The following is a 16,698-nucleotide window of genomic DNA, read 5'->3' as shown; positions in this document are numbered from 1 at the left end:
TGTCAGTATTTCTGCAGTAAAACATATGAAAATTTATACTAAGTGGTTTAAATAGACTATAAATACCTTCATGTCAGTTTAGGTTATGTCTCACCACCAAATAAGTTTGGATGCCAAATTTTGGGGGGAAAAAACTTTCAGTTCTTAGGGCTTTTTAAAATTACAGATATGGGATTATGAACCTGTACTTCTTTTCTTAGTGGGAACGGAGGAGCACTTAAGGAAGCAAAGGATATCAATAAAGACCTCAAAAGGGTGTTTGCCCTTTAACCCACCATCCTTCACCAAGAAGTGTTTTAGGCCTGGTCTTAGCCCATTTGGACTACTCTAACACAACACCATCGACTGGGTGGCTTCTAAACACACACATTTATTCCTCGCAGTTCTGGCGGCTGGAAGTCCTAGATCAGGGTGCCAGCAGGGTTGGGTGAGGGCCCTCTTCTGGAGTGCAGACCTCTCTTTATGTCCGGCGGAAGGGGGCAAGGAATCTCTCTGGAGTTGCTTCTTATAAGGCACTAATCCCACTCATGACAGTTCCACCCTCATGATTTAAGCAACCTCCCAAAGGCCCCTCCTACTAACACCATCATATTGGGCATGAGAATTTCAACATATGAATTTGGGGGGGACACAAACATTCAGACCATAGTAGGCCCCCTCTGTCTCCTGTGGGACAGGCCTCAATCCCTCCCCAACTCCAAAGAGTACAGGGATTTTTTTTTTTTTTTAATATTTACTTATTTATTTGGCTGCGCAGGATCTTTCGTTGCGGCACACGGGATCTTTAGTTGCAGCACACGAACTCTTAGTTGCGGCATGCATGTGGGATCTAGTTCCCTGACCAGGGATGGAACCCAGGCTCCCTGCATTAGGAGCACGGAGTCTTAGCCGCTGGACCGCCAGGGAAGTCCTGAGTACAGGGATTAAGGCTCATTTCAGGTCTGCCTTGGAGGCCCAAGTCTTCTCTGAACCTCTATCAAGTGTCAGCTAGAAAGCTCCACATCAAACAATAAAAAGGCTTAGAGCTAAAAGGACTCAGAGATCCTTGGTGTTTGGGGGTCAGTGCTTTCATTTAGAAGTTCCTTTTTTTTATAATTTTTATTGGAGTATAGTTGATTCACAATGTTGTGTCAGCTTCAGGTGCACAGCAAAGTGAATCACCCATATATATATACACATCCACTCTTTTCTCGATTCTTTTCCCATATAGGCCACCACAGAGTATTGAGTAGAGTTCCCTGTGCTGTACAATAGGTCCTTATTACTTATCCACTTTACATATAGTAGTGTGCATATGTCAATCACAATCTTCCAATTTATCCCTCCCCCGCTTACCCCCTGGCAACCACAAGTCTGCCCTCTACGTCTGTAACTCTATTTCTGCTCTGCAGATGAGTTCATCTGTACCCTTTTTTCAGATTCCACATATAAGCAACATCACATGACACCCTGACATTCCCTTCCCACCCCGGAGGAGTCTCCAAGTTGAACTTCACTGCCTTCCCTCCTCCCTCCCCCTGCTCCTGGTACCCAGCTTCTAGGAGCCAGTCCCACTTTAAACTGCTCTTAAGAGAACTCAGAAGAAAAAATTTGCATGGTTCCAATGTCTAGATCCCAGGGCAAGGCCCTGTGTACCCTGGCCCTTTCTCCCATGCCCACACTTAATCTCTCAACTTTTAATATTAAAAGGGGATTCTATTTCTCTCCATCTTGACAGGCTGCTAGCAGTGTAAAGAAGCCCCAGGTAAAAGGGGAGGCCTATCCTTAGCTCACAGTCATAGCTACACTGGCCGGTGCTCTAAGGGACAGCCTAGTGACAGCAACAGCTACCAAAAACCTTCCAACCCTATTGGCCCCAGCTCACCCAACAGGAAGGAATCCCTCAGATCAAAGCCACAAGAGGCAGCCTCTTTAAACTCTTTTCTTCCTCAATCTAGACATCAGGCTTCTTTTCCTGTGGCCCTGAACCTGAACCTCCTTAGTCTACCAAGGCCCTGACGAAATGAGGGCGGAGATACAAGAGCCTTAAACAGATGGGAGAAAGATTCAGTCAGGCTTAGGATTCAAAGGATGGCAAAGCAGGCTGAGTCTCCATGGTGATGGGCCTAATGGGAGGAAAACATTATTTGTTTTGCCACCCAGGGTGAAAATGGGAAAAAGGAAGAGATCAAACCCTCTTCACTGGGGTAGGAGCAACCAGGAACACTTGAAATAAGGAAGAAGAGGCTAGCATAGAGGATTGGCTGGTGAGCTCTTGGTGCACTGGGGGGAAATTTTAAGACAGAAAGAACAAGTATAAGGCTGGCCAGGAGGAAAACACGAAACAAGGGACCTAGCAGCAGGCCTGAGATTCCACTGAACCCCTTGCTTCTTACCCAGAAGCAACAGAACCTGCTCCCCGGCCCTAAGACCCTCCTTCAATACAAACATTCTGCCTCCAAGCCTCTCCCCAGCAGGTACCCACCAGGCTCCTCCTTGAGAGACTCGGGCTCTGCCTGGGACTCACTGCTGGCCGGCAGGGTGGCCTCCGCAGCCTGTGCGGCCAGAGCAGACTGAGCGGCTCGCCAGCGGGCGCTTCCCCGGCTACTCACTTTCTGCTTCTTGTCAGCTTTGCTGGACATTGTGTTGGCAAAACCTGCAGACACACGGAAGCTGGGGGTCCACCACCAGATCCACCCCCAACCCTCAGTCCTTTCCCTGGGATATCCCACTTTCTTCAGGGCACTGGGTTAAAAATCAAAATCAGTCCCTCAAGGCATTAGGAATAAATGGAAGCTAAACATGAGGGCACAGGGCATTCGCTGGCAGCCCAGTGGTTAGGACTCCGCGCTTCCACTGCAGGGGGCATATGAGTTCCGTTCCTGGTCGGGGAACTAAGATCCCACAAGCCCCAAGGCGCGGCCGGGGTGGGGGGGGGGGGGGAAAGATGAGGGCACAGCAGACACCCACTAATGAGGATTTAGGAACCCCTATCTCTGCCCAGAGGGATGAGAACATAAGATAATCAGGGAAAGATCTACCACGCTGAGGTGTGGCTGCACACACCCTCAAGCACTCCAGCTCTCAGGGCCATGGGTGAGTGAGGAGGGCCCAGGGAAGGGAAGACTGTCCCCAGGTTCCACACTCTCTGTCACTGTGTCAAGTCACTGAGCAACCAAGATGATTTTCCTATGCACCTCCTTTTCTCCCAAGTCACCCCCTGGAAGCGGGGAGAAAGAAAAATGCCCGTCCTACCCACACTAAAATCTGTGACCTCCTTAAACAAGGAAGAAACAGTATTTGCAACCTGCCTCTTCAGCTTTTCACTCCTGAGGGGCAGAAGCCCTGTTCTGCGTGTACTGAAAAGGTGTCTTCGCACAGTGGGCTGAGTGAGTCTGCGCTAACCGATTAATGAAGACCTAGAGCATTCGATTCCAGGTGTCCTGAGAACAGACTGGAAGAGGAAGGACAAAAGTCATCCAACAATGAACTTGGAATTGTGTCTGGGGGAGGGAGAAATGGGGCGATGAGGAAGGCCCAGTAGTGTCTCTCTCAGAAAAGCAGGAGGGCGGGAAGCGGGGCATCTCTGGCGGGCGCCCGGGGCAATGTCTGATTCGCTGGGCAGTCCCTCTTCACTCAGCTCTAGCCTGACAACCACCTGTGGCTTTTCTTCCTCATCCCCACAGGCTGCCACAGGCATTGATCATACGCTATGAGTTTCACACTTGAAGGATTTGTACTTTGCTCCAAGGAACACCGTTCTATTAGGCCAACACATCAATAAAGCCAGGTACCACAGCGCGGCGTCTGCCATCGGTCTCCAGAGAAGCGTCAGGCTGTGCTTCCCTGCCTCCGGCTGCAGCCTCAGGAACATTCCGGTGGCAAGGCTGGGAGCCACCTCCCCATGGGGTTCGCCCCATGGTCCCACACCGAGGCCCCAGGAGGAGCCTTCTACTAGCCTGGGACTCATTCTATTTCTCAGGCAATAGCGTAGGGGGCCGGCCCTCTCCTCCAACCACCAGTGGCTTCCAGTGGGCAAATTTCCCCTCACGGGAGCTTCCTCACACAACTGTCACAACCGTCGCCGCTCCTTCCTCTCAGCTGCCCCTTCCTCTGCCCTCCCCCGCAACGGCCCCTTCTTCCCTCGCCCCCGCAACTCTCCCTCGTACCCCTCACCACTGACCCTTCTCCCCGTAGCTTCCCACTCTCCCCGGCATTCCTCCCCCTCTCCCTGGTGCCCTCCGCCGCCAACACACACCTCACGACGCCGACCCTCTCCTCACTACGCCGACCGACCGGCCACTCCAGCTGAGAAGTTGCCCCGCGTGGCCCTCTCGGGCCGGCGCCTGCACGCGTCGCCTTGGCAACCCCGGGCAGCGCGGGCGGGCGAGTGGCGGGGGCCCGAGCGCGCCGAGCCAGCGTCCTCGGCGCAGACGCAGAGACGCCCTGATCAGCCGCTCCCGGCTTGGCTGCGCTCGCGTCACCCCGGCGGGCACCCGGGGCAAGAGGGCTGGGGGGCAAGGGGAAGCCGCTAAACCTGGCGGGCTGGAGGGGGGCTGGAGGGGGACGGGAGGCCTGGTCTGAGGACGGGCGGGAAGGACTGGGACTGGAAACAATGAGTGGCCTCCCGCAGGACACTGAAAAGGCTGGGGGAACCCAAGCGCCCGACCCCGCGCGCGGGTCTGTGAGCTCCATCCCGGGCGAGTCCAGCTGATGGCGCCCGAGGTCCCGCCTGCGAGGCTCACGCGCGCTCTAGAAGGCGCTCCAGGATTTCGAGGCAGCCGTGGCTGCAGCTGAGTCCGGGGAAAAAACCGGGGCTGGAGCACCCCTGCCCTCCCGCTCGTTCCCCCTTCTTAATTCGGACCGGGGTCTAGGATCGCCCTGCAGCGCGGGGTGGGGGAAGGAGGGAAGAACGGAACTGGAATTTTTGGAATCTGAGGATTGGCTTTGGAAAGCGTCGCTTGTTTTGGGGGGGGGGACAGGAGGCGGGGACTCTCTGGGGAAGGTGACCGGGCCGGGGAGGGGCTCGGCTCTCCATAAGAACAAAGACTGAGTCGTGGGGAAGCGACAGGAGAGGGGTGTGAGAGGAGGGGCAGACCGCAGCCGGTGCTAGGGGGCGCTGCGGGCCGGGGTGCCAGAAGAGGCGCCTGGAAGACTGAGCCGTACCTGGGGCTGGTGGAAGCTTTAGGGAGGCCTGGGAGATGCAGGGAGGAAGCGAGTCAGGGGGATGGGAAGGCACCCTCCCTGCTTCCATCAATAGTGCCTAATTAAGACAAAGCCCGCAGCGAGCCCACTGATTACATTTCCATGAGGAGCTAAATTGATTACATTTTATTTGCTGGAGGAGAGAAGCTGGCACCTCAGTTCCCCCTTTTCCTGGTTGATGTTCACACCTGACGGGTCTCATTATGCCAGTCTGGCAGGGCGAGGACTGGCAGTCCCTGGCACTCCTGAAGGGCCTGTGGATTAATCCACACCTGAGCCCAGCTCTGACCTCACCATCCTACCTACCCCATTTTTATTTCCAGAATTGACAACCCCTGCCCTTGGCACCCCCCCATTATCCTTAAAGGGGGTTTCTGGGCTCCTGCCCAGCCCACATTCCTGTTACTGAGGGCAAGGATTGAAGGAGAGAGGGGTCCTGCCACACCCCAAAATCAGCTGCACAGCAGGCAGGGCTAAGTGGGTGATCCTCTAACCAGTTAGGCAGTGGGTGGCAGAGAGGTGACATGATTGGTCAGATCCCCCAGGGAGAAGTCCCAGAGGAGTGAAGATTTGAGGGGAGGCATAGGATGGGGAGACTTATAGGCGGGGCTCATGGCTCCCTCAGGGAAAGGAATGTTGCGTAGACCCCATTTCTTTTCTGAACCACCGCCCCCCCCCCCCCGCCGGCCTTGGCTGTGCCTAGGGATCCCAGCCCCCTACATTATGCTAAATAGGTAATCAAACATCTCGCTTTGCTAATTACTGCTCAATCCGATTAAACGCCACTGAAGCTCATCAACAGAGGTGGAGGTAGGGAGAAGGGATGAAAGGGGGGGCAACCACAGCTGTGACGGGGGTCTTGTCCCCAGCGGCTCTAGGGGACAGCTGAGAAACAGCCGGGGTAGCAAGACTCAGTACCTCGCAAAGGAAATGGGCAGAAGAGTTGTACGACAGAACCCTTCATCTCACTGCATCCTCCCAGCCTCAGGCACTCCCTCCTCCCAGGACCTTCATTACTCTCAGAACCCAGGCATCCGGCCATTCCCACAGCGCCCCACACACACCCCTGTCCCAGCTTTAATAAGTTCTGTTCTCTCACTGTCAATATTTGATTTCTCAGAGCCATCTCCACGGAGAGAGGGAGCTCTTCCCTTGCTTCCCCCCTACCTTGGCCCTTTTTTGCCCGCCCCAGTCTCTTTGTGCCCCCAACCTTCTCTGAACTAGCTGACTTAATGAAATGATATTAAAGTCTTAAGCAACTCCAAAAGAATGGTTGTTATGGTGAAGGGAGTGGGCAGGACGCCTGGGTCCCTGAGGGGAGCAAGGGCTGAGGAGGGGGGAGAGTGAGCCAGAGGCTAAGGTCTGGAGGCCCCAGTCCCCAAGGGGGAGCAGCAGATTTAGGGTGAGCTGGGGGCTGGCCCTCTGGATCGTGGTGGGAAGTGGGGAATTAGGGCTGGGGGCTAGGAAAAGGTGAGAAGAGGGAGGACATTTCTGTGGTCCAGGTCTCAGCCTGCTGTCCAGAGCATCCGTCAGGGATGGAGAGGCCAGCCGGGGGCGCAGAGCCCCTGTGCCAGCAGCCTCCCTGCTGACTGTGCCCGGGGCCGGTCCCGTGAGAACCAGAGTAGATTCCTCTTCAGCCCTGACTCACCCCTCTTCCCCCCTGCACCCCCCCTCCACCAGCAGACCCCCACAGGTGATTTGTAGCTGATGCCCTCACGATAGTAGCACCAGGAGGGAGTCCGTTCCATGACTCGAACAGAGAGCTTCCAGGAGAGGAGAGAACAGAGGCCAAGAGATGGGGAGCCAAGCACCAACCCCCCTCCCCCCACCCATCCCATCTCACTCCCCTGGGGACCCTGGCCCAGCCCCAGTCCCCTCGGGGTGGTGGGAATGCAAGGACATTTGGCTGGGCTGATTGATGAGGGAGGAAGCAGCCACTGGGCACTGAGGCTGCTGTTTGCTGAGCACACAGATTCCTCCCCACTCACCAGCTGCCGCCCCCCCGAGGCTGCTCAATCTCCCCACCACCACCACTAGCCACTTGGATTGGAGGGAGCTGATGCCTGAGTTTCTGATGGCAACTGAGGGAAGTGGGAGAGCCAGGCCGTGGAATGCTTCGATTCCTTCTGGGAATCAGGGGACCCTAGGACCTGGTCCCCTCAGAACTCCCTACAGGACTCCACCTTCGCTGCTGCCTTTCAGACATCTCTCCGGTGCTGAGCTTTCACTCCCATTTATTCTGTATCCTTTTCCCTACCCCCACCCAACTCTCTGAGCCCATCCCAGCTAGCCCGCTGCCTCTAAACCAGCCTGCCACATTTCTCCCAGCCTGCCTACAGATCTTGAAACTCTCTCTAGGGAAGGGGATGCCCCGTGTTTGTGATTCCACTTAGGAAGCTCTGTTTTTCCTTCTAACTACATTTCCAGTTGTGATGTCAACCATTCCCCATCAGAAATTCCCACTGCAACCCTTTGCTCTGTTCTCCTTTTCTTAAAACCCTCAACATAGACCACAGACACAAACATACATACCTCAACCTAATTTACATCCTGCTTCTGTTTGGAAGGATGGAAAAGTGTGAGCTTCTGTCTGCAGCACAGCCCCCAGGACAGCCTCCATCCTATGCTTGGTGGGGGCTTTACGTTCCGTGGTCCCCAGCTCTCTCAGATCCTTTACTCCCACTCTGCTCTAGACTCTGTACCAGCAGCTGTACCACAGCCCCAAAATCTCAGAGCGTTATCCCTGCCCTCCCAGAGCATAAAATTTAGTTGAGGAAAACTCACATCCACACAAGAAACAGCTCACATCCACACAAGAAACAAACGGGACCCCCTCCCGCCCCAGACCTTAAAGTAAATGTTTCTATCTTTTTCTACAAAACTGGTGTGTTTGTTTGTCTGGAAATGTATTTTTTGTGTGCTGATTTCTTTGTATTGATTATAATGAAGTAAAAAAGCATGTTTTTAGGTCAAAAAAAAAAAAAAAAAGAAACAAAGGGGAAAAAATGGAAGACGGAGCTAGATCAACTTCCTAAATGTGGATTCTTCCTTGGTCACTTGCTACCCTACACGCTGAGGCTGGGGAAAGACAGGACACAGCTAGAACATGTGTGTGGTTGTGATGTCTTTCTCACTATTCCCAAGCCTGTTGAGATTTCACCTCTATGCTTTGCACTTGCTGTTCCCTCTTTCTTTTTTTTTTAAATAAATTTATTTATTTATTTATTTATTTTTGGCTGTGTTGGGTCTTCGTTTCTGTGCGAGGGCTTTCTCTAGTTGCGGCGAGCGGGGGCCACTCTTCATCGCGGTGCGCGGGCCTCTCACTGTCGCAGCCTCTCTTGTTGCGGCCTCTCTTGTTGCGGAGCACAGGCTCCAGACGCACAGGCTCAGTAGTTGTGGCTCACTGGGCCCAGTTGCTCCGCGGCATGTGGGATCTTCCCAGACCAGGGCTCGAACCCGCGTCCCCTGCATTGGCAGGCAGATTCTCAACCACTGCACCGCCAGGGAAGCCCTGTTCCCTCTTTCTGCTATGCCCTTCCCCATAGTGCCTGCCTTCCATACTCCTCGTTATTCAAGGTCCTGAACAAATGTCACCTCTTCAGAGGGACCCTCCTGACCTCCTAACTTAAAGCATCTTCCTGATACTCTCCATCCTATTCACCCCTTCACTCTGTTTTTTTATATCACTTATCACTACCAGAAATATTATTATGTTGTTCCCCACCAAAATGTGGACTTCATGAAAGTAGGGGCTTTGCCTTATTCACCTCATACTACCAGTGCCTGAAATAGTACCTGGAACAAAGTAGACATTTAATATGATGCTGAGTAAATGAGTGAATGAATGAATGAATGAATGTCTTCCTGCACCTCTTCTTGCTTTGTTGTACTTGTTACCCTAGGAGTGTTTGTGTGTTTGTACCTAGAAAGCGAATAGGATGGCATGTGTTTTTCTGTATGGAAGTCACCTGAGCTTTCAAATAGCTCAAAAGATCACTACACATGTGGAAGGCTCTAGGTCTTGCGTTGTTAATGTCTGGGGAGAGGAGAGTCTATAGATACCAGTTCTGTGAAGGGGTGTGTCCCAGGGTAACGTGCAGAATGTGCTGTTCCTCTCCCCAGCTGTGCATCTGTCCCCAGGTGTCTTCCTGTCTCTCAGCATGTTATGATGTCTCAGTTGCTTTGGTGAGATGTTTGTCTGTCATGGAGACTATTTATCCCCACTTCTCTTCCCTCTCTTCTCTCCACCTGTGCCTCTGGATATACGTGCAGGGGAGTCTTCCTTGGCTCCCTTGCCCCCTCGCACACACAGCCCTGCCCCGGTTGTGGACCCCTCCCTCTCTCACTGGGCCCTGTTGCTGGGCTCTGGGTTGCCATAGTGACGGTTGCCAAGTCCCTGAGGCTGATAGCCAGCGATGGGGCTGTCGGCTCCATCCACGCGGGAGGCTGAGGGGGGTTTCCCATTGTGTGAAGAAGGGGATGTTGCCATGACAACCAACCCCCACTAAGGGGCAGGAACCAGCCCTTCCACACCCCCTCCAGCCTCCCCACCTCGGGCAGTTCCAGTGTGGGCTTAGAAGGCAGGAGTAAATTCCAGACAGCCCAGCACCTGGCCTCCCAGTTTTCAACTCCCCTCCTACAGTGCCTGCACCTCTCAGGACCCAGGCATCTTGCTCAGACAGGGGGAGGGGCAGGGGTCCCACTGGACAGAGGAGGGGCAGGAGGACCCCTCGACCTCCAGGCAGATGGGAGACAGCGGGAGGGGACCTAAAGTCAGGGGAGGGGCGGGCAGGTCAGAGGTTGTGACCCCCACCGACTGGCTCCAGCGATGCTCCTCACGGCTGCTTTTGTGGTTGGAGAATGGGGCTGAGTCTAGGGGACTGGGTATCTGGGTTTTGGGGGGAGAAGAGCCTGGGTTATGGGTACACAGGGAGCCACGGGATAGGCAGCTTGATGCCTGGGTCCCTGAGTCTTCTGGGCACAGGAGTGCCTTGGGCAGGGGGGGAGGGACTAGATTAAACACGTGAGCGTGTTTTTTCCACTTTGTTTCCGACTGAGACTTGCCTTGAATCTGGTACTTGGTTTAGCAATAGACACTGGGGCTTTCCCCCGTGTGTGAACGTATATTCACAGACAGACCCATTTGGATGTATTGGCAACCCACTCCCACCTGGGTTCCTCTCTCCCTCCCCTGGCAGTGGCTGCCTTCCTCAGCCTCCTCACCCAGCCCATGACCACACCCCCCTCCGCCAGCCATGCACTGTCCACCTCACCCATCCAACCCAACCCCCTCCCTACACCTTGGTTTCATGCAATTCAACCCTCAGCTGGAAAGCCGCTCTAATCACCAGTTCTCTGCCCCAATTCATGTCCAGTCATTCTCCAGCCTTCTCATCAACTTTTGAAGTTTTTTATTTTTTTTGGTTTTTGTTGTTCAAATTTCCCTTTTACAGTAAGACTATTGAGGTGACGGCCATACCCCGCCACCTCCCCCATGGCAATATCAACTTCCTGTTCCCTGGAAGGAGCGATTAGAAAAATCAGGAAGGAGCTGGGAACTACAGCACCAGAGAGATAACTTGACCTCTGGTGGACAAAGCAACCATCTTGGCTGGTGATTGAGGTGGCCGACGTGGTGCCCAAAGGCAGCTCTGACCTAATGGAAATGAGCTGGGAGGAAACTGAGGCAACACCCAATTGTGCACTAGTGGGCAGGAAGAGGTATCAGCTGGTCACTATGGAAAGAGTGGCTGTTGCTAAGGACCACTGTCAGCTAGACCAGTCAGTAGGCCACCATTCTGGTCACTAAGAAGGGAGCTGTGTTGAGTTTGAAGGGAGTAGGAAATGGAGGATGTGATGAACAAGACAGGCATCCAGGTTACTGGGGACAACACGTGGGTTCTTGGGGTCATCCTGTTGAGTAACAGAGATTATACTGGGATATGGAAAGGGAAGAACAAGACAAATTGAGCCTGCCATGGCAGATGGCAGCCACCTTAGCTGTCCTAAAAGCAGCACAGAGAACAAGGGAAGGGAGATCCTGGCACGTGACACTGAATACTAGGAAGAACCTCAGTCCACCCGATCTTCTTAGAGTAAGTTCCAGCTTCCTCCTGAAATGGGAAGTTCTTCCTGCCCACCCTTCTCCACAGAGTAAGAACCATCCACCTCCCCCCACCCCCCAGACTAAGCCACTTCCGGTTCCAGCCAGACCACTTCCTATTTCAGAAGTGCTACTTCCTGTCCTGGATGAAGGCACTTCCAGTTCCTGCTGCACTGCTTCCACTTCCCAGGCCACTTCTGTCCAGGCCTGGTCACTTCTTATCTGGAGCAAGTCACTTCCTGTCCCAAGTGGCCCATTCAGCATCAGACCAAGTCCACATGTGTCCTGACTGGTTCATAGCTTGCTATTGGCCACTGGACAAAACGGGACACTTCTCAGGGTAGCTGTCATGACCCAACCACCCCAAATGGCTGGAGTAAGTATGTAGAGGCCTGGGGCAGGGCAGAGGAGGAGGCCCTGCTACCCATGCCCTGAGCTGGGGTGGAGTGCCAGAGCCTTCCCCATAAGGCCCCCATTTTTGGCAGACTGAGGGGAGTGGTTGGTAAGAGGAGTCAGAAGAGGGAGCTGAGGGGAGAAATGCTTTGATGCCCCCACCCTGGAGATGGGAGAGGTACAGGATAAGAAGCCAAGTGGGTAAATAAAAGGAGATACAGGGAGGAGGATGCTAGGGAAGAGGAACAGACCTAGAGACAGAAGAGAGAGACAGAAAATAAGAGAGAGAGGAGAAAAGAAGAGAAAAACAGTGAGAGGCAGAAAGAGGTGCCAACCAAAAGACAGACTGTTCCCACTCCTAGCTCTCAGTGGGTGAGGGGGACAAGGATCCCTGGGTCATGGTTACACGAAGAGGCTGAATCTTTGCCCCCTCCCCAGGGGAATAGGACCCAGGAACACAGAGACAGAGAGGGGCACACACAGCCAACCGGAGGGCAGGCAGTCGTTGGGTGGATGTCTTAGGGAATCCTAAAAGTGGAGAAGAGGCAAGAGCCAGGAGGAGCAAAGGAGCTGGGGGGGCAAAGGGGGCCAAGGAGATGCTAGAGGTGTCCCTCAAACCGTGAATTAAACTGGAGGAGCACCCCACAAAGGGCTGGATCCAGGAGAGCCAGGTCGGAGGAGCCCTCATACCTTGTAGTAGATGTTTGGAGGGCTCTGGGGGGGCCCATCCTGCACGATGTACACAGGATGCCCATAGTCACCACTCACCTTCTCATAGTGGGGACAGAAGGGGGGGTCTGCAGCCCCACCGCCCCGCAGAGCTATCCCTAGCTCCCCAGGCTCAGCCTCCCTAGGTCCCATCCCGCCTCCACCCCCCAGGGCCAGAGACCCTCCCCTCCCGAAGGAGCCAGGACCAGGGTGGCGACTCTCCGAAGGCTTGGCCCGCCGTCTCCGCCAACACATGGCACCCCCAGCCCCTGCCACGCCCAGCAAGAGCAGCGCCAGCCCCCCTGCTGCCCCGGCCACTGCGGGCATGCTGGGAGGGGGCAGGGGGCCTTCAGCACCCCGGGAGGTTGCATTGCTGGTGGGGTCACCTGGCAGGGAAGGGGTGAAGGAGGAAAGAGGGGGTGGGGCTGAAGGAGCCACCCGGGCATCTGGACACCCATCCTTGCGGGTCCCCATGGGTTTCCCCAGCAGTGCCCAGGCCCTTTGGGGACCCCACTTCCCCTCCCCTCCAAGCCCCACTCGGAATCCAGGTGTGTCCAGCCCTTCAGCTCCATGCCAAGTAGTCCTCCCCCCTTCTCTGACAGCACTGATTGAAGCACTGACTTGGCTAATTAGTTCTAATTGAGTCTTTTCCTCATTTGGCTTCCATTCCCCTCCCGCCCTCCCATCCTCTCTTCTCGTCTTTCCTGTATCACTGCCCCCAAAACTGAAGAGGGAGGGAGGGAGAGGGTGAAGCTAGGGCAGCTGGGGTCCGAGAGCAGAGGAGGCTAGGGAAGACAGGAGGCTGGACCCCTGGTTCCTACCTGCTGTGTTCTCCTTCCCAGGCTCCAGGCTGTGGGCCACCCCTCGGTCTTTTTCCATGGGCATTTCAGACACAGGCTTTCGGGGGGCAGCCCCTCCTCGGGGACCTGGAGACAGGGAAGGGCCGAGAGAGAGGTTGAGACAGCAGCCCCCTGACCATGATGGTACTGCCCCAAGCTCCCTCGGCCCCTAGGAGGTGTGCCCCAGCCCCACTCACTTTGTCCCACTCGAAGAAGCACCTTCATGCCTCTAGTGAGGCACACACCTCCCTGCAAGCTCTCCAGGCCTTCCCGGGTTCCATCCGATGTGGCTGGGAGAGAAGAACCAGAGGGAGAAGTTGGCGCTCCAGAGTCTACCCCTATTCTGTCTCCATGCCTGGCCCCAACACCACCCGAGGTGGCTCCAGTGGTCCCCTCCCTCATCTGCCCTCGATCCCAGGAGCACCTCCCCACTCGACCCTGCCCGCTGCCCAGAAGTACCAATTATGTAGTAATCGTGGTGTGAGCGGAACTCGTGGCCCCAGAGGTTAGGGCTATACTCCTGGAACTTGATGGTGAAGCGGAGATCCAGATCTGGCCGGTCACAAGTGAGAAGGAGGTTTGGGGCAGGGGGTGCCTCACAGCGCCGGCCCTGGGCACCCCCTACCAGATACAGCTTGTAGAACTCGTAATTAGGAGAGGAGTGGGGGCCAGGAGGCCGGGCCCGGGGGCAGAGCAGGTCTAGCCGGTCCCCGATCTGAGGGTAGAGCACGTAACCACCCTCTGCCTGGAACCTATGGGGAGGAGGGCAAGGTGGATAAGGACGAGAGGTGTCAGAGGTCTGGTCCCCAGAGCTTTGCCTCCCTCACCCCACATCCCTGCAGGACAGCCTTTGTCTGAGTGGAGAGTCTGTTCTGACAGAGCAGGCACTAAGGTCTCTGGAAGCTCACAGAAGCAGCAGGAAGCCAGGCTCAGAGGTCTCCTGCCCCTTGGTGTGCCCAAATGCACTCTTCAGCCCGCCCTCACCACATGCACACTGCCATCTCTCGCTCCATCACCAGTCCTGTTGCCATGGCAACAGGATGCCAGTTACCAAGGAGCTGGCCTCTCTGGAACCACACAGCCCACCCCTCCCGGGTGATTTCACTATTCCATGGCAGTCAACCATGGGGGCAGAGCCTCCCCTCCCACAGGCCACCACTGAATTTCAGTGATTTCAGGGCAAAGGGGGCAGGGTGGGGGAGGGGGTGTGGAGGGTGATCCAGACCAGTGTCCCAAGTAGCCAGGCAATGTAACAGGACACAGATGCCTGGTCTGGCAATGGCCCTAAATGGGGCTAATCGGAACAGCTGCCCCAGACATTTCCCTGCTCAGTACCCCACTTCCCCCATGTCCCACACTTCTTAGGGAAAGTGCCCTATTGCTTTGGAATTGAAAGAGTTGACTTTTCGACCCACAGCCGACACAAGTCCGCATCTCCCTGAGCCCCGGCAGCCACTGGCCCAGCACAGCCACTACTTGCCAACAACTGCAGACAGGGTCTCAGAACTTGGTCACAGGGGACTGCTGCTTGGTATCTTCCCAGACTCCCAAATAACCCCCTCCCTCCCTGCCCCAACATCCCAAAGAGCTCCCAGAACACCCTAACTCCATTTTCTCAGCTCTATCAGGCTAAGCCTAACTTACATCCTCACACTGCTCCTGATACTCCAACTGCATCTGGGAGTTGGTGGGTAGGAGACTGAGAGGGGAAAAGACATTTGAGATTAGACCCCAAGAGATATGGGAGGGAGGCCAGGACAGGAAATGTGAGGGAAGCTGTGAAGTAAAGCGAGGAAGAATAATTACCCTAGTTCTCCTTTAATGAGCATATAATATGTTCAAATACCTTACCTCTAATCTTCATAAAACCTGTAAGGATTGAGGATACAAACTCAGAAAGGTTAAGTGACTTGCCCAAGGCCACACAGCAGAAAGCAGCAGAGCTAGGATTAAGACCTAGGATTTGATGAGCTCCAAAGCACACCCTCTTTGCATGGCCTCACACAGCCTCCCCAGGGAATTAGGAAGTTTTCAAAAACACAAAACTCTTTTGCTAACGGGGAGTAGGATCTGCATGGAGGCAAGGGACCCAGATGACCTCCCAAGGGTTCTGTCCTACTCTGTGTGGCTTGAAGTTTCATCTGACCCCTGGCCTTTTTTCAGAGCAAAGCAAGCATGCCTCAGAACAGAGGGTCTGATGGAAGAGTTTGCAGCAAAGATGGGGGAGGGGGCAACGGAGTCCTCAGGACTCCAGATGCAAGAGGGAAAGTGGGGGCTTTAGGGGGCTCCAGGCTTCTTCCAGAAAGAAATCTCCAAGCCAGGAAGGCAGGAAAATCTTCTGGTTGGGAAATTGTTCCACCAAGGGCTCACAGACCCTCTGGCTGTGGGCAAGAGTTAGGAGACGGATGTGTGAAGAAGGGTCAAAAAGCCTTGGGGGAGTTGTCCCCAGAGCCCCCAAACTGAGAGCCCTTCCCTCCCATTTCCACCACTGAGTCCCTTCTGTGGAGGGAGGCACCCTGCCCTTCCTCTCAGCGCCTCAGCAGCACCTACTCAGCTGCTCTCCTGAGAGCTGACATTAACCAGGCTCCCTCTAAGCCCAGCCCCCGACACCACACAGGTCTCCCACAAACCCAAATAACCACTCCACTGCCCTCCCAGCTACCCATGATCTTTCAAATCCTTGCCCCTTGGGGGTCTTTCAAACTCCTGACACATGGTTGTCACCACCCGCATCCAGCTCGGTGTGCGACCCGCGAGTCTGGCTCCCAAGATCACCTCTGTCTGGTTGCCCATCAGCTCACATCCGATCACCAGCACCCTCCCTCCGGCCTCCTCCCAGCTCCGAGAACCCAGCCCCCAAAGTCCCCAAGGCTTCCAGACTCCCTGCCCACAGGGTGTGGGGTATCCCCACCCCCGGGCCGCTCACCTCTTATTCGCCGAATTCCAGTAGACGGGCTCCAGGCTGAGCCCAGACACCAGCCCCAAAAAACCGAGCAGCAGCAGGGCCCCGACTCGCACGCCCCCCGGCCCAGACTGGGGGGCCCCCATGACCCCGCCAAGGCCTGGGGGGCGGGGCACCAACTCCCCCAAAGTCGCTCACCCCCTGGGGTGACTGCCTTGGCCGCCCGGGCTATTCTGCCCCGGCCACCCGGGTGGCTGATGCCCCCCGCTCCCACGCGGACCCGCTTCCTGCTCCGCCCGCGTCCCCTCTCCGGAGCGCTCAGCCCGCAGAAGCCCTTCCAGGGGCCGTCTGCAGGCACCCTGCGCCCCCAGCCCACGCGCCGGCACCCCGGTATTTATGAGCGGGCCTAAGTGGGGGACTGGGGGAGCCGGGGACCGGGCGGGGGCGGCATGGGGCGCCGGGCGAGGGAGCGGGGAAAGGGGCGCCGAGCCGGAGCCCCAGCCTCGCCGGGATTGAGGGCAGCGGGCTAAGGGAGGAAACCAACCAGTCCTGAGCCCAGGAGGGGGGAG

The 16,698-nt window shown here is 55.6% G+C and overlaps 2 protein-coding genes across 2 annotated transcripts in view; both read right to left on the bottom strand.

Annotated features, from left to right (window-relative positions):
• DNAH2 (dynein axonemal heavy chain 2) overlaps positions 1-2,621 on the bottom strand; it is a 94,147-nt gene extending 91,526 nt beyond the window's left edge. The window contains exon 1 of the mRNA XM_068529806.1: positions 2,465-2,621. Within this exon, the coding sequence (XP_068385907.1) occupies positions 2,465-2,621 (157 nt within the window). The remainder of the gene's footprint in view (positions 1-2,464) is intronic.
• An 8,001-nt stretch (positions 2,622-10,622) lies between these two features.
• Positions 10,623-16,698, bottom strand: EFNB3 (ephrin B3). Its single transcript, XM_068530436.1, has 5 exons — positions 16,154-16,698; positions 13,687-13,979; positions 13,425-13,517; positions 13,210-13,314; positions 10,623-12,774 (listed from the first exon to the last, which is right to left on the bottom strand). The coding sequence occupies exons 1-5, from the start codon at positions 16,273-16,275 to the stop codon at positions 12,365-12,367; spliced, it is 1,023 nt and encodes a 340-aa protein (XP_068386537.1). The 5' UTR covers positions 16,276-16,698; the 3' UTR covers positions 10,623-12,364.

This window comes from Eschrichtius robustus, chromosome 20 (assembly GCF_028021215.1).
Source record: "Eschrichtius robustus isolate mEscRob2 chromosome 20, mEscRob2.pri, whole genome shotgun sequence".
Classification (NCBI taxonomy): Eukaryota; Metazoa; Chordata; class Mammalia; order Artiodactyla; family Eschrichtiidae; genus Eschrichtius; species Eschrichtius robustus.
The sequence above is the reverse complement of the archived record's forward strand: the minus strand, read 5'-3'. Positions and strand labels throughout refer to the sequence as shown.

What these genes read in the sequence shown, in the direction of transcription:
- EFNB3 (XM_068530436.1), bottom strand. Translation starts at nt 16,275, where the DNA reads ATGGGGGCCCCCCAGTCTGGGCCGGGGGGCGTGCGAGTCGGGGCCCTG. An exon ending in GCTTCTTCGAGTGGGACAAA is followed by an intron (nt 13,315 to 13,424) that starts GTGAGTGGGGCT and finishes CCCTGTCTCCAG; the next exon opens with GTCCCCGAGGAGGGGCTGCC. An exon ending in TGGGAAGGAGAACACAGCAG is followed by an intron (nt 12,775 to 13,209) that starts GTAGGAACCAGG and finishes CTTCCCTGCCAG; the next exon opens with GTGACCCCACCAGCAATGCA.